We start from the raw sequence: 22,110 nt of genomic DNA on the forward strand, positions 1-22,110 counted from the left end.
ATAACAGTTAAAACAAAAACAAAATTACTCTCTTTATGACGCGGTAGCGTAGTCGGTTGAGGCACTATGCTACAGTTCGGAAGTTCGCGGGTTCGATTCCCGATGAGGTCACTGCATTTTTCGGTTGGCCTAATCCTTCCAGCCGCACTATGATCCTAGGGTCGACTCAGCCTCTAATAGAAATGAGTACCAGGTATCTTCCAGGGGGTAAAGGGCGGCCGGCGCGTAAGGCTGGCAACGTCACCGCCATCTGTTAGCCGATTGTCTAGAAAATGTGGGAGCCTCGACGTCTCACAACCCTATGGGCCTCCACGGCCAGTTATAGGGATAGTTTTACATATACGTTTACAGGTATATTTCTGAATCCCGCAGTAAAGTTGGTACGCACCACGACATATCGGTTGCCACCGCAACCTGTTGAATAGGATGGGCGGAGAAGGTTACGTCACAGCGTCCTCATTGGTGGGAACACTTGTTCGCGCCAGATGCACCTCACTTGATTTATCTGAAGGGCCACACCACGGTCACTATAAATATTCACCCCGCGACAAGTAACGACACATTTCGCCACCCCACTGGACACCTTCAGCCTTCGGCCGCAACCCCTGCTGCATCGTCGGGAACCGCAGGTAGGCAACACGTCATAATGAGCTTACATTAGTCTCGCTTTACTTAACGACGTCTCCAGTAACTCGAATTATATGGTGTTCCTGGTTTGTGGTTATGTGTTACGGGAGAAGTTTCTCCGATGGGACCAGCGTGGTAGTTTGTTTACAAACTTATATAGGTGATATTTAAGAATAATTTTACTGATTCAGAATAGGAGAATGATTTCTTTAGAACATAATTTTAATTTTGACAATAACATTTGCTATATTTAATTTCCTTTTCAATTTTGATTTTTTTTTTAAATCCAAGGAGGGACGGCCGGTATCCCGAAGGGTAGATAGCCTGAAAATTTGCTTACAGACTTAAGCTTAAGTCGTTTAGGTCTTACTGACCGCATTTTGGGTGGATGACTAATTTATTTAAAAATATTTTTAATTTATGATATTGATATTTGGTACAATTCCTTCGTTTTATGGATTTCTTCATTTTTTTTTTCCCAAAAATCGAAGGGTGCATATGCCTCGCCCTCCTGCCGGCGCCCATGTTCATGGTGAATATCAGTAGTTCATAGCCACGCTGTCAGTGACTCATATTATTAGTGTCTGATTTCTGAATGCCAGTGAACAAGTTACAAAAGACGTTGAAGAAGGTGATAGTGACTTTAAGGTTTACCATTACGGAATTTTACTGGAATGTCTGAGGACATCCACGAAATCCCTCAGTCAAAATTGTTTAAGTTCCAACTGGGATTTGAACCAAGCACTTCCAAAGTATAAGACAGAAGTATTACTGCCTAAACCACCTTCCGTGATGATTGTGGTGAAGTGCAGACTGGAAGGCGAAATTATAAACAATAAACTGCCAGACTATCAGGGAATAATTATAATTACGAAATTTATTAATGGTAATAATAGATTATTCGGCCGGTCACGGTAGCCGAGCGGTCTAAGGCATGTACTGTCTTCGCTCGCTTGGAAACCGAGATCGTGGGTTCAAATTCCACTCAGGGCATGGATGTTTGTGTGCGTTTTTCTGTGTTTATCTACAGGTAGAGGCCTTGCGACGAGCTGATCACTCGCACAAGGAGTCCTACCGTATGTGTAAGATCTAGAAAAACCGAAGTGAACGGAGAAGTTCATGGAGGTAGGCCTAGGCCCACTGGGGCTGTAGTGCCAAGGAAAAAAAAAAGATTATTCCTCACATATGTAGGAAATTATTTTTTATATAAAGGAAAAGCGGGGAAAAACATGTGAACAGAATACAAAATGGTGAAGTCAAGGTTGGCAGTGAGAACTGCGTTGACGAGTAGAATAGAACAGAATTTATTGTTGAGTTAATTGACAATCGCCCGGTTGTTACGAGGGACCAGCTCTCTCACAAGTGGAAGGAATGTTAGTAATAACGCTGTATCAGTGTTCTAGTCGAGCCAAGGTGGCTCTGGGTGGCGACTTGGTGCTTTCTTGAGTGCCGGGGCGCCGTCCTGCCATTTCTTCTAAAGACAATAGCGTGAAACAATAGGTTCTTGTAGCATGTTCAACTTCATAAGCCTCCGGTGGAGACGTCGGCCTCTTCATGGGCGGTTTGCCGCACAGGTCTGCATTTAGAAAGGTTAAGCTGCCGTTACGTAACGAGAGCGGCCTCGTGTCACGGTTTATACCCATTTCTTTGCGTGCCAGAGGATCCTGACTCTTTTCTTCCTTGGATTACACAGTCACATAAAGTTCTGTCCAATAAAACCAAGGATTAACCTGCTCTACTGCTCGCTACATAAAGTTAAATCCAATAAAGAGCTTTCTATTTACAAAATGATTAACCAGAGTCAGAGTTACTTTACGACTGGCGGTTTACCACCAATCAGTTCGTCTTGGCGACAAACCCCTTGAGACCCACGATCAGAGATTTTCTTTTCAACTGAACCCTTGCGGTAATGGTCCTTCTGTAACATCCTCTCTGACGAGCAGATGGGTTTGTCTCTTATGAATATGCTCGGACTTTCTTCAAGCTTACGTAAAAATTATTAGTAAATAAATAATTTAATATTATATGACAGGAAGCGGTCATGGTCTATTTTAAAGTACTATCCTGCCGTCTGAGTGGAGGTACCGAGAAAATTCATGAAGAATCCGTCAGCACAGTTAGTCTCAGGGCCATTTGAATCAAAAACTCCCAGATACGAACTTGGAGAGCAACATCGTGTCTCTTTGTGCGCATGCGCACGCGGGTTACCTTACGGTGCCGTCCGTAGCTAAAGTATAATATATCGTCGAGTGGAAGGATGGGAGATCAGAGGTGAATTGGGAGGGATGTGGAAGGAAACGGACGTTACCTAAATCGAAATACATTTCCCGTCATTTACCTGCAGGAACTTAGAAAATTCATGATAATCCTCAGTCAAGTTAGTCAATGTCACGGCTGAGAATCGAACCGAGCACCTCAAGAATTCGAGTTTAGAGCATTACTGCTACACCCTCCGGTTTGGTGGTTACATCTATGACAGAAATTTACTTCTCTTCTTGTCTCCTCTTATATTTAAGGCTCATAAATTTTGTGGTGTTTCAAGTACTGTAAACACTCGCTATAACGCATCCTAATATAACGGACAAAATCTGGCTGTACCCAGCTGTGAATTTATAGAGATGCTGAGGCTCTGAGAAGGTTTCGTAATTATAAACCTATATAAAAAAATGACCCCAATATAAAAACCTTCATGCAAACACATTTTCTGTTTCTATGTTTACTGCATGTACTCGTTATGTGCCCTATGGTGTACTCCCGTGAAAACCCTTTCCCTCGGTTACAACGGGCATCGCCGATAACGACCCCAATTAGTGCGTTATAACGAGGATTTACTGTGCTAGTAACATTCATTATTCGAAAATATTAAAAATAAAAATCTATGAACGTAAGCGAAGAGCCGGAATAGCGCAGTCGGTATATCGACTGGCTACGGACTTTACGGTCGAGGGGTCAGAGTTCGAGTTCCGGTAGGGTCAAGAATTTTCTTTTCTCCACGTCGTCCAGACCGGCTCTGGGGTTTACGGAACCTCCTATCTAATGGATATCGCGGGCTCTTTCTCTAGGGTTAAAGCGGCCGGGGCGTGAAGCTGAATACTCACACCTAGTGCCGAGATCAAGAATATGTGGATATATCTATATATCCACTTCCCCCATACGCCTTCATGGCGTAGTGCTTTATTAGTTAAGAACAGGGAAACTTTACCTTTTACACAACTAAGAACAGTTTTGCACACAAGCATCAGCTCGCGTTCCAGCGGCACTCTCAATAGCCCGTCGCAACTCTCTTTTTTCTTCACCTCAAGATCTCCAACATATCTCTCGTTTCGCACGTAGGTCGCATGACGTGAATTGGCAGGATGATTGATGGATGGTGGATTTGGTAGGATGTGGCCTGAAACTATCCTGAAATCTGCATGGAACGGACTGCGGGGACAGAGTGCTCGGCTCTCTCTCTCTCTCTGTTGCATAAGCGGCATTCATTCCTCCAGAAATATTTCAGAGTAAATGTATGCACGAAACCGTGATCGCGAGTTCGATTCCTACGTGACAGGCTAATCCTCTATTCAAAAGAAGCCTTACTGAGCATCTAAAGAACTCATGATCTCAGTTACTTCCAGCTGGAAAAGCACGAAACTCTAAGCGCAGGATAAATATTAGAGGGTGCCTTCAGAACGGAGCACAATAAGGCTCTCGTCTTCATTTTAAGAGTACATGCATTTATTAGTGGAATATTTGGGCCGAGGAGAGATTTAGTGACGCGAGACTAGAGAAAACTGCATAATGAGGAGCTTCATAACTTGTACTCTTCTCCAAGTATAATCAGAATGATCAAGTCAAACAGGATGAAATGGACAGAGCATGTAGCACGAATGGGGAAAAGAGGAATGCATATAGGATATTGCTGGGAAAGCCAGAAGGAAAGAAACCACTAGGAAGATCTAGACGTAGGTGAGAAGATAATATTAAGACGAATCTTAGAGAGATAGAATGGGGTAGTATGGACTGGATTGATCTGGCTCAGGACAGGGACCAGTGAAGGGCTCTTGTGAACACGGTAGTGAACCTTCGGGTTCCATAATACGTATACTGGGAAGTTCTTGAGTAGCTGCACAACTGACGGTTTCTCAAGAAGGGCTCACTTCCGTGAAGTTAGTTAGTTAGTTAGTTAGTTATGCATTTATCACTGCAGACGTCCCTGCTAGTATTATGGATATGTTGCAAAATCCGGATTATTGGAGCAAAATATAGCCCTAAAAGACGAAAACAAACTTACAACACAAGGAAGTGGAAAATTTAATGATGTAAGTAATGCTGACGAAAATAAATTTAAAAAAATCACTGTAGGACTTCTATTTAAAAACTATTAAAAACTAAATTTTCCCCCTTGGCACTACAGCCCCAGTGGGCCTAGGCCTACCTCCATGAACTTCTCCGTTCATTCAGTTTTTCTAGATCTTACACATTCGGTAGGACTCCTTGGGCGGGTGATCGGCTCATCGCAAGGCCTCTACCTGTACACAAACACAGAAAAACACACACACAAATTAAACATCCATGCCCTGAGTAGGATTCGAACCCACGATCCCGGTTTCCAAGCGAGCGAAGACAGTACATGCCTTAGACCGCTCGGCTACCGTGACCGGCATTAAAAGACTATACCCGTATACAATTCATTCACTGATAGAAGACTCAGAATTTGTACTTGTTTCTGAACGTAATAAAGCAGGTTCGGAGTAACTTTCAAGTTTTCTCTCAACAGACAAGTGACTCGTCTACTTTCCTAAATGCTATGTGCCTTTTAAAAATTTTCAAGTATAGGGGTGACTATTAGACGGGGTACGGATTGGATGATTGGATTATTGCATTTACACACTCAGCTCGTAACAATAAGTGATACAGCGCTATCGCTGATCTACACACTTCACAGTTCACCGTTACACGCACACACACACACACACACACACACACACACACACACACTAAGGTTCTCAGTCTTCATTAGTCATATCCTGGCAACGGATTTCAACACAGTAATTATCAAACGTAAAGTGTCCTCTTCACAGGCTGACTTTCAAAGCTCAGCTGAACTCGTTGCCATCTCTTCTCAATCATCTTCGACAGCAGTTCAAAGTCAAAGTCAAAGTCAAATTGCGACTGACGGTCAGTCAGTCAGTAAGTCTTAGTGTCGAGCCCCTTCTGGTGCTCATGACCAGATATTTATTACTGTTGAACGTTACGGTTTTGTTTTTTGTGGGGCGTCCTCTCTGACGAGAGGACGGGTCTGTCTTTTATATATGCTGCTGACCCTTGCCAGCGCAGTCTTACTCGGGTACGAGTCCCTTGGGACTCGCGACTCTATTTTACTGTCTCAGAATTGAGACTTCCCTTTTCGTCGCCTCCTACGACTCGCAGGGTCAAGGTGGAGGTATTCGACCCCACCTCCACACGGGGAGGACAGCCGTTCAAAGAGACTCCCTCGTTATATAGCCTCGACTTGGGCCCAAAAGAAAACACCGTTTCCATCGTTATAGCCCAACAATACTTCGATTGTTGCTTACGTATTTCTTGCAGCGGTGACCTGTATATCGAGTTGTTTCCTAGCAATGAACGTCTACTCTGACTCCACTATTCAGGCTTTCAGGAGTCACGGCTCGTATGTACTCAAATGAACGGTATTTTTTCATTTTCATATTTCGATACGGATTAACTGCAACCGGATTAGCGAGTATTTACTGTAATTCATATCCCAAACCGCTAGAGGTAGACGTGTGGTTGTGTTCCATTTGAGGACGCTGACAGTCGCTCAGCCTACGTGTGCCTCAAACTCTCCTGCTAATGCACACGTTAAATACGATTCTGTGCTGACGTTAATGGATTCATTAGAGACAAAAGCATGCTGATTACGTTGCATTAAGTTCAGCACAAACGCAACCCACGTGCGTTCCACGAAGCAGCCGAGCCCACACGCGGACAAGTGGAAGCCGACCGTCTCTACATTGAACTCCGGACTGTACGGGGGAAAGAATTGTCCCAATCAGCGAGCTTCAGGTCTTCTCCGTTGCCTTTAATGGCAGGCACGTCCCGTTAGGCGTCCGTTTTTTTTTCCGCCTTGGCACTACAGCCCCAGTGGGCCTAGGCCTGCCTCCATGAACTCCGTTCACTTCGGTTTTTCTAGATCTTACACATTCGGTAGGACTCCTTGGGCGGGTGATCAGCTAGTCGCAAGGCCTCTACCTGTACACAAACACAGAAAAACGCACACACACAAACTAAACATCCATGCTCTGAGTGGGATTCGAACCCACGATCCCGGCTTCCGAGCGAGCGAAGAAAGTACATGCCTTAGACCGCTAGGCTACCGTGACCGGCTAGGCGCCCTTTACGAAATTAAAATTACAATCGACCGGGTTGGCGTAGTACCAACCCTCTAGACTCGTGTTTGGGCCACCGGCTACTCTGACAGATTTCCTGTGGCTCTCCTCGGTCCCTTCAAGTGAATGCCAGAATAGTACCTAGATTGACAACCCGAAAGTTCATTACCGTGTTCAAAACAGACCTCTGCTCGTCCCTATTCTGAGCCAGATAAATCCAACCCATACCACCAGATCCTATCTCTCTAAGTAAAAAAAAAGTACAGCTATTCCTGTACCACGCCGTGAAGGCAGATATGGTTGTGAGACGTTGAATATCCCATGCTATGTAGACAATCGGCTACATTTTAATATTATCCACACACCTACGTCTTGGTCTTACTAGTGGTATCTTTTCTTCTGGCTTTCCCATTAATATCCCCGTTAGCGCTATATGCCCTGTCCATCCCATCCACCTTCACACGAGAATTCTAATTATATTAGGCAGAGCACCTCATTATGCAGTTTTCTCCAGCCTCCTGTCACCTCATCTCTCTTCGGCCCAAATGTTCTCCTCAGCACCGTTCTCAAACACCCTCGGTCTGTGCTTCAGCCTTATTGACATAGACCAAGTTTTGTATATTCTGATTTCTATGTTTTTGGACAGCAGACGAGGAGACAAAAGGTTATGGACTAAACGGTAGCAAGCATTACCCGAATTCAATCTCCTCTATTTTCCTCCTGAATCAAATTTTGATTTCTTACTGTCGTTCCCAAATATCTTAACACATTTTCACACGATCTGTTAGCTGCCTTTGTACACGGAATTGTAACTTATGTAAATCTGAAGATGACGGTGACAGTTCTGTAGAATGAGTCATCCGACAGTTTCACAGACCGGGTGATTTGTATGAGAGAGTGGCTGCTTTTAGCACACTTCCCTTATTTTGAAATAAATAAAAGTAGGCTTATGAGCTCACCTTGCTCTCTGTTTGTGTGTCTGTGTACGGGTATTTCTGTACCCCCCCAAACAATCAACTTTTGAATGCCTAAACCAATTTTCCTAAAACTTTGTATGCATTTTATGGTACCTGAGCCCATCTCAACGACGTACTTCGTAAGTTTGTCCAGTCTTTATATCTCTATGTATATCCTATCGTTGCTAGGCAACGGCTCGGTAAACACGTTCCCATGGCAACGAAGAATTGTTTGCGGCGTCGTTTCCTATGCTGTCCGTGTCGTATCAAATGAAAATAGGTGATCAGATCTTACCATAATTTCCTGTTAACATTAAAAATTGTGCGACCAATCACTCAAATTTTTTAACACACAACTTTCATGAGTTTCATTCAAGTCCGTATATTCCGTCTGTGTCACTCTACATAATGCGATTTACTGAAAACGCGCCCTGATCACCTGGGGAGCTATGCTAGCGGGAGGCGTAAGCTCCTACTAGGATCACTAGTGCTGCATAAGTCGAAGGGTAGAGGATACATACATAGAAGGTAGCGCCTCCTCTTCCACGATCAGAAAACACGCGGTGAGAAAATTAAAGATGGGTGCGAAATGAGAGAATTGACAGCTGTCATAAAGGAGGTCAAGGTTCTTAGAAAACTGTAGAACCAAGCAGTAAGCATGTCTCCTGCAAGCATCATTAAATAAATGATAAATGATAATAAATACAGATAAGGCGCACGAGGTAGCGTAGTTGGTTGACGCACTATGCTACAAGCCGGAAGGTCGCGGGATCGAATCCCGATGAGGTGGATTTTTTTTTCAATTTACCTAATCCTTCAAACCGCAATATGGCCCTGGGGTCGACTTAGCCTCTAACAGAAATGAGTACCAGGAATATTCTTGGGAGTAAAGGGCGGCCGGCGCGTAAGGCTGACCTTACCGCCATCTATGAGCCGACTGTCTAGAAAATGTGGGAATCTCAACATCTGACAACCCTATGGGCCTCCACGGCCTGTTGCAGAGATACCTTTACTTTCTACTTAATAAATATAGGTACGAGGTGCTGCGCACAATGTGCCAAAACTAGCGTCACGTTAGGGAAACAGAGGTGCATCAAATCCACGCTCACAAAGCGTATAAGGGTAGCGAATATTTCGCCTTAAGCCAAGATATCTTGTTACGTAAAACATGGACGTAAAGGAAACTACAGCAAAGGCTGTCTTATTTGAAATTCCTAGGATACTGCAACTTGGATCTAGGTTACCTTGACACGGTGACACGTCCGAATGTCCACTTACAGTACCATATCGGCTGTCTCCAAGGAATCTGAAATCAAACTCTACTTCACGCTAAAACCCGATAAGAAATCGGCGTTGACTTTCTCTGTAATACCCGGCGTTAAACTGATGATCCTCTGCCTCTTCTTATGCCAAGTTCTTCAGCAGTTCAAAGCTACTTCAGAAAGCCATCGGCAAATAATGCCTTGACCTTTCAACTCCGCTTTACAATGAATGCTGTAAAATGAACAGCTGAACGTGTCTGGTAGCTTCTGCTCCAAGAAAGTCACCCATCCGCCCATAGGAGTTCAGTGAGAGTGTTAAATTTGAGATTCAAACGGGGTTGACCACGAAAATAACTGTCTTATTGTATTTGACGCCATGTAATCTCGTAGAAGACCTAAGGATGGAAGCAGCACATTTCTCCGAAATGTTAGTTACGATATAACAGACTACATGACGTCACACCAGAGTCACCATCTGGGAAACCTCACATCTACCAACGAGAAAAGCGATTAGTTTTGGGGATATAATTAAGTTCATGTCAGCACCTTTATGGAAGAACTGAATAAAACCAAAAGAATAATCAGAACAGCCGGTATCGAGCCCAAGATTCGAACCGATCATGTCCCGAATGCAAGTCTAGAGCCAGAGCAAGTTTCACGTTCATGCAACACCACATATAGAATTGCGGTTTTATGAAACTATTTTCGTTACGTCCGCTATAAACATTCGTTTTCACCCTCATTCGAGGCTTAGGAGCATATCTGAAGAAAGTCAGTCACGAAACCATTAGAGGATCATATATATTAAAACTGTGAACCTCGCAAACCACGCGAAACCTTCGCTTAGCCACACATTAACCCTTTCACTGTTTTCCAGTATAAACTTCATGTCCACTCCGTGTACTGGTTAAGTATTACACCAACGCAGCCACACCTGACTCGCTCTGATACAGGCTAATGCCAACAGAACCCCACACCAAAAGGAGAATAAAGTCTGCAAGCATAAACATCATAAAAGTGGAATATATCGGGGATTTGTGGGCATATAACTGGCGGGTTACGAGATCATTCTCCGTTTGGTGTAATCGTAGCAAGTGGTAGGGCATGTCAAAAGGAGAACGTCTGAGTTTCTGGATCTCTGAGTACTGAATACTGCAGTCGCCTCAGGTACTCAGAATTCTACTTCATCAATACGTATCTCCGAAGGAGCCGGATAGCTACGGGCTGAACCGCCGGGGTTCGATTCCCGACAGGGGAAAGTTTTTTTTCTACTGCGCTGCTTCGAGGCCGGCTCTGGGGCCCACCAAGTCTTCTATAAAATGGGTACCAGGGCCCCTTCCCCCGCGGGAAAAGCAGCTGGGGGCTGAAATTGACTACCTTCCTCAATTTACCGCCGAGGTCGAGAATGGTGAAGCTATACATCCACTCCCCCATACGCCTTCATTGTGTGGTGTTCAATTAATTAATCACAGGGACAATTTTGCTTCATTACCTTGAATAGGTCTCGAAAACACTCTAATTCTGTTTCGTGCATTCTCGTGTAAAGTACGAAACATCAAGATTTGGGCCACGTGATGCCTATATGTAGCTTTGGTCTTAATTGTTAGACATGAGAATCTTCTTACGAAGATTGATCATAGACACACTCAAGAATTACGTATCCACAAATTTCTATAAATGTTGCCAATTAAAAACATGATGACATACGAAACACTAGGTTTCGTTGAGCAAACATGAAAAAAAAACAATGTAAATATTGCTTTATAATTCTTACTAGCAACGCCATATGTTTATTATTAAGACGTTCCAAAAAATATATGTTCCAATTTCTTCCCAGAATATATTCCTTTATACACGTAACTACGAGTATATTGACATAATTAATATGGACCTCACCTTATTTAACCTAACCTAAGCTTGCACAGCGATCGTGAATGGTGAGTAGATGAAAATGTAGATGGAAGCGGTCATAGCTTGAGGTCAATTGCAGAATCTCTGTCTCTCCAAGCGAATTTTGCAACAATACCTTAAAATAAGCCACGACGGTAACCTTCGAAGTACTTTCATGGGTATCTTCCCATCCAATTCGACGCCATGCAATTCAGCTCTGGAAATGAAGTAGCGTTAACAAACAATCCAAGAATTAATTCATTGAACCGGGCTGACGTTGTATCCTTTGGAGCCCGAAGTTCTGCTATGTGATACTTATGAATGTAGTTCGTACCGCACAGAAAATAATGCGTCTCCATTACAGGTAATAATGTTTTGGGAAACAGCCGCTGTATATTGTGAGAGTTGTACGAAACAAGAACATATTTTAACGTTAAAGTAGGTGGTAGCAGTGACTGTGCTTTCAGTGATTCTGTTGACGCCTGGGGATGCAACACGCATCACACCATCAGCCTAACGCGTGACTCTGTTCTGTTGTTTGTAGTGCAAATGGAGTGGAAGAGAGAGATGACACTAGTTCTCTACTTACTGGTCGTCATGGCAACAGCGGCCTGGGCATCATCGAGAGAGATAGCTCAGGAACTGATGGACAGGTAGGACTTTTCTTAATGGACTAACTGAACAAGAGAGGGACACTCATCGACATCACTACCAGAGTATGCAGATATGTGACGCCGTGTCGTCTGGTAAATCGTTTCCTGCATTTTGGAAGAAAGTATTGCCTCAGTCTTCGTAAATTGCTGCTGGTCCTCGCCAGCAGAGTCATTCTTTATTCCGGGTCCCGCGAAACTCGTGACCGAGTTCTTTTCTGTCTCACGTCCATGGGAGTAGTCAGTAAGCCGGACGTGCAAACGGGAGGTTCTGATATAGGGAAGGGAGGACTGCAATTGTGGGTTAGCCAATAGGACGGCAGCAGTCCTGAAGGTGGAGCCGAATTACATGGTGTTGCATTCCGGGATGTTGTATTTCAGCATCCTGCTACACGATTCTATCACTTGATATACTCGTATGTACACAAACACATAAAACACTGCGCCCTTAAATGTATTCACTTATTTGTGTTGAGGAGAATATTTGGACCGAAGAGGGATGAAGTGACAGGAGGTTGGAGAAAACTTCATAATGAGGAGCTTCATAACTTGTACTCTTCTCCAAGTATTATTAGAATGATCAAGTCAATGAGGTTGAGATGGGCAGGGCATGTAGCACGAATGGGGCGAAGATGAATGCATATATATTAAAATGGATCTTAGAGAGATAGGATGGGATGGATTGGATTGATCTGGCTCAGGATAGGGACCAGTGGAGGGCTCTTCTGAACAGGGTATTGAATCTATAAAATGCTGAGAAATTCTTGAGTAGCTGCAGATTTGGCTTCACCTCAAGAAGGGCTCAGCTCCATAAGTAAGTAAGTATTGTTCACTTAAGACGCTGTCAGTAGCGTCAAAGGAAGGATGATTAGAGGACGATACACTGGACAGAGTAGGGAAAGTCGTGATACAATCTGAGGCACTGTACCGGTGATTACACGGGGGGCTCAGCACAGCCGGACTCCAGGGCGAGGTCTGTCCCGGAACTGTCAACGAAGCAGGCGTACTCTCAGTCGACCCCTGCCTCTGCATTATTACACGTGCGTCGAATTCCGGCTGAATATCGGAACAGCTAAATGGCATGCATAAGACGGGCTTTGCAACGAGCGAACGAGATGTCCCGCCGCCCCGCAGTTGAAATCGGATTATTGTGCAATGGCAGAGCTAGGATCTGGGGGCTCATGCAGAGGACAATACGGACACAAATCCTAAATTGAGTTCACCTGACGCGCTGAATACCTTACTGATCACTATTGGTCAGATCAAATTATCGCTCATTAAATTAGGAATCTGTAACTAATAAACCCGAGCGTTCTTGCGTCATACCGCACGGGCTATGTTAAGTGAGGAGATTCGCTGTTCTTCTCCGTCCCTCCAGGAAAATTCCGGAAAAGTAGGGCTTAGCCGCCTCATTCAAAATAATTCCTAATTTATTTACCGATATCGTATCACTTGACGCCTTCTAGTCTGAGCTACTCATGGCTTCGTTAAATAAATAATAAACGAGTTAATAAACTACCATCACCATGAGTCTGGAGGATTAAAACAGATGACCTCTTCCGTCTAAATAAACAGTTCCTTACTTCAGTTAATAGTTTACGTTTTCGAAAGCTTTTACTGTAACACTGTCGCTAATTTGCACATTTATCAAATCACTACAGCACACGCTAAGTCTCAGTATGTTATAGCATTCACTAGTCGTTGCTCTGTTACGGTTCCCAACAACATAAATTCTTCTGTTCTCGTGCTTAAGTCGTCGCTGGCTGGCTCTCACCTCTCAAGTAACTCATCGCTCAACTGTCTACTCTCCTTCTCCTGTTCGTGCTTCCTATATAGCCTCGGCATGGACCACTCAGAGAACACCGTTTGAAGCAGTACTTCTATTGTTCCACGCGTATCCGCTGCCGCGATAATTGTTTATTTAGCCGTTACCGTATAACGGGCAATTTAATCTTGTCACGATATAATTAGTAGTATTTACTAATAATTATCTGTAATTCCCTTCAAATATCTTCCATCCTGTTTTGAATTCACACTGCACCTCTGCCTCTAGTCTCATGGAACCCACTGGGGCAGTTTCACTTCTTCCTATACTGTCTTCTATCACCGTCCACGGTTCTGGTTCGCATTGTTACCCCAACGTTACCTTTACGTCACAATAAGATTGCCAGCTTTGCCTCAGACACGCCATATCTGAATCCAGATGACCATTCCTGACTCTTCCATTCATGTGGAAATTCGTCAAAATGTTATTTTTTTATTGCTAGTGAGGTGGGACTAAGTCCCTTGTACTGCAGCCACTTCTCTCCTATTGTACCAGTCTCAGATGATACGTGAGGGTGATTGGCAGGGGAAGCCGAAGTACTCGGAGAAAACGTGCTCCAGCGCCACTTTGTCCATAACAAATCCCACTTGACCAGACCTGGGTTCGAACCTGGGACGCCGCGGTGGGAAACCAGCGACTAGCCGCTTGATTTATGGCGCGGTCCTTCGTCAAAATAAGTCGGGATGTTTCCTCACGGCCAAGGATTCGATCGCGTGGGAATCGATGCGGGATTTGTGACAGCCAATATAGCAGTGGGGATTCGATTAGAGTACTCTGGTTTCTGTTGCTAGTCACAATCCGGCAAAGTCCCATGATCACCTATTACTGACACCTGACGCGTGTGAGACAGACCCGACCAGTCAAAATGTCACAGTCTCAGTCCTTAAGCTTGTGGTCTCCTGGTTTCTGACACTCGTCATTATCAACGTTTCTTACGAACACACTGAGTCCATCCTTCACTACTCTGACGATTGATGCCTTTGTTCCTTCCGAACTTTCATAACCACTTACCAGATTTCACGGTGGCATAACTCAAAATACAATATTAAATGCCCCCCATGCCCGACAGCAATCCCTCTGAAGCTAAAAGACCATATTAAGAATAACACAAATTTCATTATATATATATATATATATATGAAAGCGAAAATAATTAATATTTCGATCTTTTGGGGCGTGGCTCCATATAATTGGTATAGAGGCACCGATGTTTCGGAGTAACACCCCTAGAGTAGGCATGAGTTTCCTATGAAACTTTGGTACTTAATACCCAGACTACACGGCATCACACCGCAGAAGATCGTAATCTTGTACACAGCTTTAAGAAACTAAAATTTAAAATCGTGACAAGAACTGTTCGTCTTGCAGATCCATCGGATCTGACTGGGGCAGATCCAGACCCACTCACTGCTCGTTACGGGAACCCCAGCACACTCAAAACGTCAAGAAGATAATGTGATATCGAGTTTTTTTCATTATTAAGGCCGATATCACTATCCAGCTCTTCAACACTGCAGTTACCTCAAGCTGCCAGTCCGTCCACTGATAAGTTTATTTACAGATTAGAGAAATGCATTTTCGCTCCAGTGGCTGGTTGCGTGTAACACTAACACTGTCTGCTAATATGAAGCTCTCAGGTCTTCTATAGTTGTCTGTTATGAAATATCTGTAACTTTGTTTCACGTTCTATCACACTTTGAAGGACATTCCAAGCATATTCCCTCGTCGATACGGTATAAATATAGAAGCTTCAAAAGAGTTCTATCGCTCCCAGAGCCGTCAGAAAATAAAATATGGTCGTGAGTCCCGTGAGGCTCGAAATCAAGAATCTGTGCTGACGACAGCCAGCAGCACTTTAGCAGTCAGTCAGTTTTTTATTCTAAGATATAACGCCGTGTAGTCCGTTGAAAGTCGATCGACGTTTCGGAGAAATATGTCACCTACATTTTCAGGATTTAAGAATAAGAAGCCAAGTAAGAAATCAGTGTGAAGCAAGTGGAAAGAATAGTCACTCCAAAATGTCGACCGAATTTCAAAGGACTACACGGCGTTATGTCCTAGAAGACAGAACTCTTCAAAACCATTGCTGTGAGAACCTCAAGTTCTACACAGAAGCCTGACTTTGTTCAAAATTTCTTCCGATTAAAATAACCATAAATATGTTCATTTTTGTCCCCATTTTCAAAATGACTCAAAATAAAAATATGGGACACCAACATATAATTGATTATACAAAAGAAGAGCGCTTGTTATTCTGTCGTTATGTAAATGCGTGTTCCATAGGTCTGTTAGTAGAAGTCAGAGTACTGCCAACAGCAGCAGTTGCGAAAGGCAACAGAAATTAGCAGCAAGAAACGAAATGCTTGAGTTGCTTTTGCAGCGTCTAACTTCGTTGAAAGAAAAACCGTAGCGTACCTGAAGACAGTATTGCCTAGTCGTATTTGTTAACTTTGCATAACTGTAAATGGTAAAGTTGTTCCTGTGCTTAATTAATTAAACACGAGGCCATAAAGACATCTGGGGGAGTAGAGTGTACCTCGGCACTAGACGGAGGTGAGAGGTCTGATTCAAGCTCTTGTCGCTTTACCCCCGGGGGAAGGAGTCCCCAATACCCACTGAATAGGGGGCTAGGTGGGCCCCAGAGCCGGTCTGGATGCTATAGAGTAGAGACAATTCTCTTGCCCTTGCCAGAATTCAAACCCCGGCCATCCAGCCCGTAGCCCGTCACTAAACCGACTGAGCTATCTCGGATCCAAATTTTCTTCCCCCCTCCTTCTGGGGAAAATTGCTGACGGCACCCACGTACTAATGCCGCTTGTCGTTTCTCGCACTGTGCATGCAGCCATGTGAAAAGCTTACAGGAGAACAGACGGACAGTGCGCCTGCTCAGGAACCTGCTGGAGGACTTGGACGCGAGTATGGAGACAGTGCAGTAAGTATCCAGTGCTCTGTGTTTTCATTTCGTAACTATTCCTTTCTAAATGTTTATCTTTCGTGTTCTTTTTCCCAGTCATAATAGACTTAGGATGAGGCCACACGAGCGCACAAAATGCGTCCGTTGTAGAAATAAAAAAGAGAGGCGAATGCTACGCTTTCTTCTGGCTCCATTGCAGACAAAAAACTACGCACCGCATTCTGCAACTGTGTGGTGTCCTCAGCAACGTCCGTCATGAAGTACGTTCGTTGCAACGGACGTACTTTGTGCGCTCGTGTGGCCCCAGCCTTAATCAGAGCAAGTAATTTGCAGCCTATATCTACACATAAGCAATAGTCATTTCACGCTCAGGAAAACCACAACGCGTGCTTGCTAGGACACAAGGACAACACACAGTATTGTCTGTCGTTGTTAAGGGAGAGAAATGACAAAAGGACGGATCTATAAAGATGACTGGGGAAAGGATACGAGAGAACTGAGTCACGGAGATTAAAATATAAATGTTTAAGGAAACGTAAGAAGGGGGTGAGGGACTGTTTTGGCGTGGAAATTGAGGGAGGAATAGGGGCACAGCGGAGAAATAATACGCATGGGAATGAGACACGGGAGAAAGGAGGGAAGGAGATAATGATATCTAAGGCATAAGAGCGATTTCTTCGTCATCTCTGATAGGTCATACGCTAGAATGATGATAATGCTTCAAAAGTTCATTAACTAACTACAACATACAGTAAACCATAGTATCCACTAGTAAGCAATCGTATCCAAAATAACCACAGAAACCAATTTTTGGGCTTCCAGACTGTGCATATACTGAAATGTGAATTTCTCTCAGCGGGAAACTACCAGTTTTCAATAATGTCCCATTTACTTATCAAATGTAATTTCGTTGTTAACTTTAACATAACTTATATGAACTTTATAGATGGCATCATGTTCTGTATACAATATTTATCCTAAGTTATAGCCGTAGGCCGCGCCATAGCTCAAGCGGTTAGTTGCTGGCTTCCCACCGCGGCGGGCCGGGTTCGATCCCGAGTCTGGTCAAGTGGGATTTGTGGTGGACAAAGTGGCGCTGGGGCAGGTTTCTCTGAGTACTTCAGTTTTCCTTGCCAATCTTCATTCCACCAATTGCTCCACAATCACCCTCACCTATCATCTGGGGCTGGTACACTAGGCCAGAAGTGGCCGCAGTACAAGGGACTTAGTCCCACCCCACTAACAATAAGCAAAAAGGTATAGCCATCAACACAACAGATAAAGCGGGAGTATCTCCAATGAAGACAACAGATGATATATACCAACATCTGTTGTCTTCATCGAAGATACCCCCACTTTCTCTCTTGTGGATAAACACTTATATGAATCGTTCAACCCATTTAGGAAGCGGACTTCTTGCCTCATAAATGCTGGGCTGTCTCACAGCTGTGACAATCGAGACTTCATTGGCGCAGTCGAAGAGAACAAATACTGGAGATCGCTGGATTCGCCGGGCAAACGACGCCGACGTGGAGTCGACAAGGTTCAGTAAGAGCCATGGGACGGTGGTACGTCAACACGCATAACTAACTGCTGCATTTGTGCATCTTATCTTGTTTTACAGCGAAAAAACAGCTGAGAGGGTCAAGAAATGCGTCAACACTGGAGATGACAGCTGTGCCAATGGTTACATTCCTGGAGCAGGAACTGATGATTATTTCAGTGGTGGAAACACTCCAGGGAAACGGGCGTCACTGGATACCTTGAGCCCTCAACAGCGCCGTGCAGCCTGGCTGAGATGTCTGAACACTGGAGATGACAGCTGTGCCAATGGTTACATTCCTGGAGCAGGAACTGATGATGATTATTTCAGCGGTGGAAACACTCCAGGGAAACGGGCGTCACTGGATACCTTGAACCTTCAACAGCGCCGTGCAGCCTGGCTGAGATGTCTGAACACTGGAGATGACAGCTGTGCCAATGGTTACATTCCTGGAGCAGGAACTGATGATGATTATTTCAGCGGTGGAAACACTCCAGGGAAACGGGCGTCACTGGATACCTTGAACCTTCAACAGCGCCGTGCAGCCTGGCTGAGATGTCTGAACACTGGAGATGACAGCTGTGCCAATGGTTACATTCCTGGAGCAGGAACTGATGATGATTATTTCAGCGGTGGAAACACTCCAGGGAAACGGGCGTCACTGGATACCTTGAACCTTCAACAGCGCCGTGCAGCCTGGCTGAGATGTCTGAACACTGGAGATGACAGCTGTGCCAATGGTTACATTCCTGGAGCAGGAACTGATGACGATTATTTCAGCGGTGGAAACACTCCAGGGAAGCGTTCTGCCTCGAGCTTTAACTTGAAGCGCCACTGCGTTCTGTTTCCAATGAGTCCCGCCTGCAGAAACTTGTAGTGGGAAACAGGAAGACGTCACCTATCTCAGTAAGATGAATTCATTCTCCTATTCCAGTGACCTGTGTGTGATCGGCTGAGTTGTCCTCGTCTTCTGTGTTATCAAGGAGAACACATCCTACTGTATGTGTTTTGTGTGTGACGAAGCAGTGTTCTGTAACGTGTCATGGGTGTGTCTGAAATATTTAGCGTGTTACAACTATTATTTTTCTTCCGGAGAGACCGAGCCACGGATAAGCCGTTTAGATACAGTGTTTCCACGGTCAGGGCTCGAGTTAGAGCTTGTTTCGCGGTATCTCTGTGGCAGGATTTTTGTCCGAGCATTTTCTGTTTGTGCCGTCAGTCGTCATGTTTGTGATATCCCATAGTTTCCTATTGCTACCCAAGTGTTTCGCCTCAAATCCGTGCAGTAAGCATGCTATCTCAATCGCCGACCTTAGTTGAGGCTTCGCCCCTGATCAGACAATAGATAATTTCAAATTTATTTCCAATATTTTCACACTAACAAAACGCTGTTCTGGCTGTGAACACATAGAAAGTTAAGGGACATGTTAACAGTCAGAATGTAGACACGTCGAATTGACGTCATGCGTGCTGAGTCAGCGCCAAATACTTTCACATTAAGAAAAGTTTCGGACCCAACGTGATAGATAACACGTAGCTAATTCTTGTATGGCTAGAGGGAAAGGTGATGTTCTCTATGTGCTGAACAACATTCTCAATCATCTCTGAGCGTATGTCGTGCTTCGAGTAGGTAACCTTACAGAAAAAAAAACATGTCTCTTGTGTCTAACAAGGCCTCTTGCGTTGCGACTTTGGTTCCTAACCTATACTGAAAATAAAATCTAGTGACATTCTACTGATAGGCCTGTCATAATGATTCACGTCATTATCTGATGACGATGATGATACACCCTTCAGACACAGTTTACCACTTGTTCTCGTCTTGCAGGACATAAGAGTAATCTATAATCTATGTGCTTCGAGAAGAATTTCTTCTGATATCCACGTCCTGTGAACGTTGAAGAATAATTGACCTCACTACTGACACCTAGCGTGTGGGGTAAATATTGCACCACTGTGTACATGGCTGGAAACTTCTGTTCGTGACGGATATGTCCATCCTCTATAGCTTCCGTTTCAAAGACAGCCAGAGTTCCTTCATAGCTCGATACTGTCTGTGTGTTGTATGTGATATGACAGGCTTAAGTGTACAGTCTCTTTGTATGGTGCTGTAACGTCATGTCTTAATAATGTTCTATTTCAGAAGATAAGTAAACCAGAATACATTAACTAATAAGGATCTGACACGAGGATAGTTATGTAATATTCATGATGTAGATGTAAAGAAGCTTGGATCTAGGTGTTTATGTAAGAAAAAATTGACCAGTGTCCACCAGAAATTGTTTTATCATGGATGAAATCTGCAGTTAGGACACCATACATGTATATTCATAGAAACATTAGACTATGAGTCTTTGTGCCAAACTGCTCCTCCAGGCCAAAATATTAACAAAGGCAACAATACAATGCAATTTCCAATACATTATTTTAATATCAACTATGAAAAGCAGATTTTCAGAATGGACTTATTTGGAACATTTCGAACATTCTTCATTAGCAATAATCTACAACAATAAAACACGTTTCCATGCGTAATATTATACATTATTCATGCATAATCGCACATTTTATAATGTTATGCTTTTAAGACTCTTATATTTTGGGTTATGTAAATATGCTTTATTTTTGTATTTTTCGAGCATCACTGACAGAATATAAAGGGGTCCATACAGAATTCTCGCATTTCGCATTGTACAATTAAAGTTATTATACTGGAAAATATATTTTACTTTTAGCGTTTGTAGTCAGTATTTGGTTCTGAGGATTGTTGTTTTGGCATCGAAACATATATTCCAAGACTGGAATACTGTTAACAAATAATATTTACTGCATAGGTGTTCCACGAATCTAAATTGGCGACAGGATGCAACAACATAAGATCTCAGTATTAGCTTGAAAGGCTTGATAAAACCACGAAAGTTCTGTCAGGATAGGCAGTATCCTGGCCGTGACTGAGAAAAGGAACCCTTTCAAAATGGAGTGGGCTTGATAGCTAGTCGACCTTCACCAAGGAAATCGGTATTAGTTAAAAGGAGATTCCACAATACACATCTGACGAACACTAAGCAGTTTAAAGCTAACACTAATTGAGCTTTCAGAATTCATTTGCCTAACAGCAAAGTGAATTATTCCTACAACTGACAAATATCTAAAATAGTATCTAAATGAAATTCGACTATAAAGCGATGCATTTCATTACTATATTTCTTTGTTATCATAACAAAGTTAATCTTTTGTATTCTACTGTTTCAGAATATTCCACCGTGAGGTGGAGCATCACCTTTGGATTTCAAGGCTGTTCCAGCATCATTAAAATAATTTCAATACAAAATATCAGTTCCTTTCAGGGTTTAACTTAAATATGTTTGTTGTTAATCGAACATTCATTTCCTGAATGTAATTAAAATAAGCAAAGTCTAAGAAATAAAACAATTATTCAGAGATCACGGAAAATGCTTGTACTGTTTTACACCTTTAATAAAACTCAAATATCGAGCCCTAAACTTCTGTAATGTCTGCCGTCAATACTATGTGTTCCCTCTTGACAATACTGTTGCTGCCTGGTAACTTTAGCCGCGCGGAAAGGCAAACGCTGTTGTGGGGCACGGGAAGCTATACCCTTGGTGTGGGGCCGTTCAGAGCTACTCCCCGAGCGGAAAACATTACTATTAGCTATTACTCCCTGGCCTCACTATGAAGTGTTGCGTGCCATTGTCGGTGTGCCACGACAGTGACACGAACACCACGTAATACAATCGCTATGACTGATACAAACTAACAAGCAACACAACGTACTATACACCTGACCACACTCCAAGACGCTACATTCCAAACTGGTAGTACCCACGCTGACGTAGGCTGAAAAGACTGCTCCCCCCCCCCGCTCCGCGAGAGATGGTATGACCCCTATAACGCGGCTAAAGATACGAGGTAGTAACAGTACAAGGCTCATGTCAGTAGTTTAGTACTCTCATTGCAGTCCTCTTTTCAACACCGTTCGCTGTCTGCAGAAAAAAGACAGACAATGGAAGCTATGTCTGAAGTACTGACAATACATTGCATTTCACAGAGT

The 22,110-nt window shown here is 43.6% G+C and overlaps 1 protein-coding gene across 1 annotated transcript; it reads left to right on the plus strand.

Moving 5' to 3' along the window:
• The first annotated feature begins 483 nt into the window (after window positions 1–483).
• LOC111867919 lies at window positions 484–21,491 on the plus strand. Its single transcript, XM_033752852.1, has 5 exons — window positions 484–629; window positions 11,651–11,759; window positions 18,120–18,181; window positions 18,329–18,944; window positions 21,291–21,491. Exons 2-4 carry the CDS (start codon window positions 11,656–11,658, stop codon window positions 18,913–18,915), a joined length of 753 nt encoding a protein of 250 aa, XP_033608743.1. The 5' UTR covers window positions 484–629; window positions 11,651–11,655; the 3' UTR covers window positions 18,916–18,944; window positions 21,291–21,491.
• Window positions 21,492–22,110: the final 619 nt, after the last annotated feature.

Source organism: Cryptotermes secundus, unplaced genomic scaffold (assembly GCF_002891405.2).
Source record: "Cryptotermes secundus unplaced genomic scaffold, Csec_1.0 scaffold218, whole genome shotgun sequence".
In the NCBI taxonomy this organism is placed as follows: Eukaryota; Metazoa; Arthropoda; class Insecta; order Blattodea; family Kalotermitidae; genus Cryptotermes; species Cryptotermes secundus.

Coding starts and splice junctions, on each gene's coding strand:
- LOC111867919 (XM_033752852.1), top strand. CDS start 11,656: ATGGAGTGGAAGAGAGAGATGACACTAGTTCTCTACTTACTGGTCGTC. Junction 11,760..18,119: donor GCTCAGGAACTGATGGACAG/GTAGGACTTTTC, acceptor CTTGTTTTACAG/CGAAAAAACAGCTGAGAGGG. Junction 18,182..18,328: donor AGATGACAGCTGTGCCAATG/GTTACATTCCTG, acceptor GCTGTGCCAATG/GTTACATTCCTGGAGCAGGA.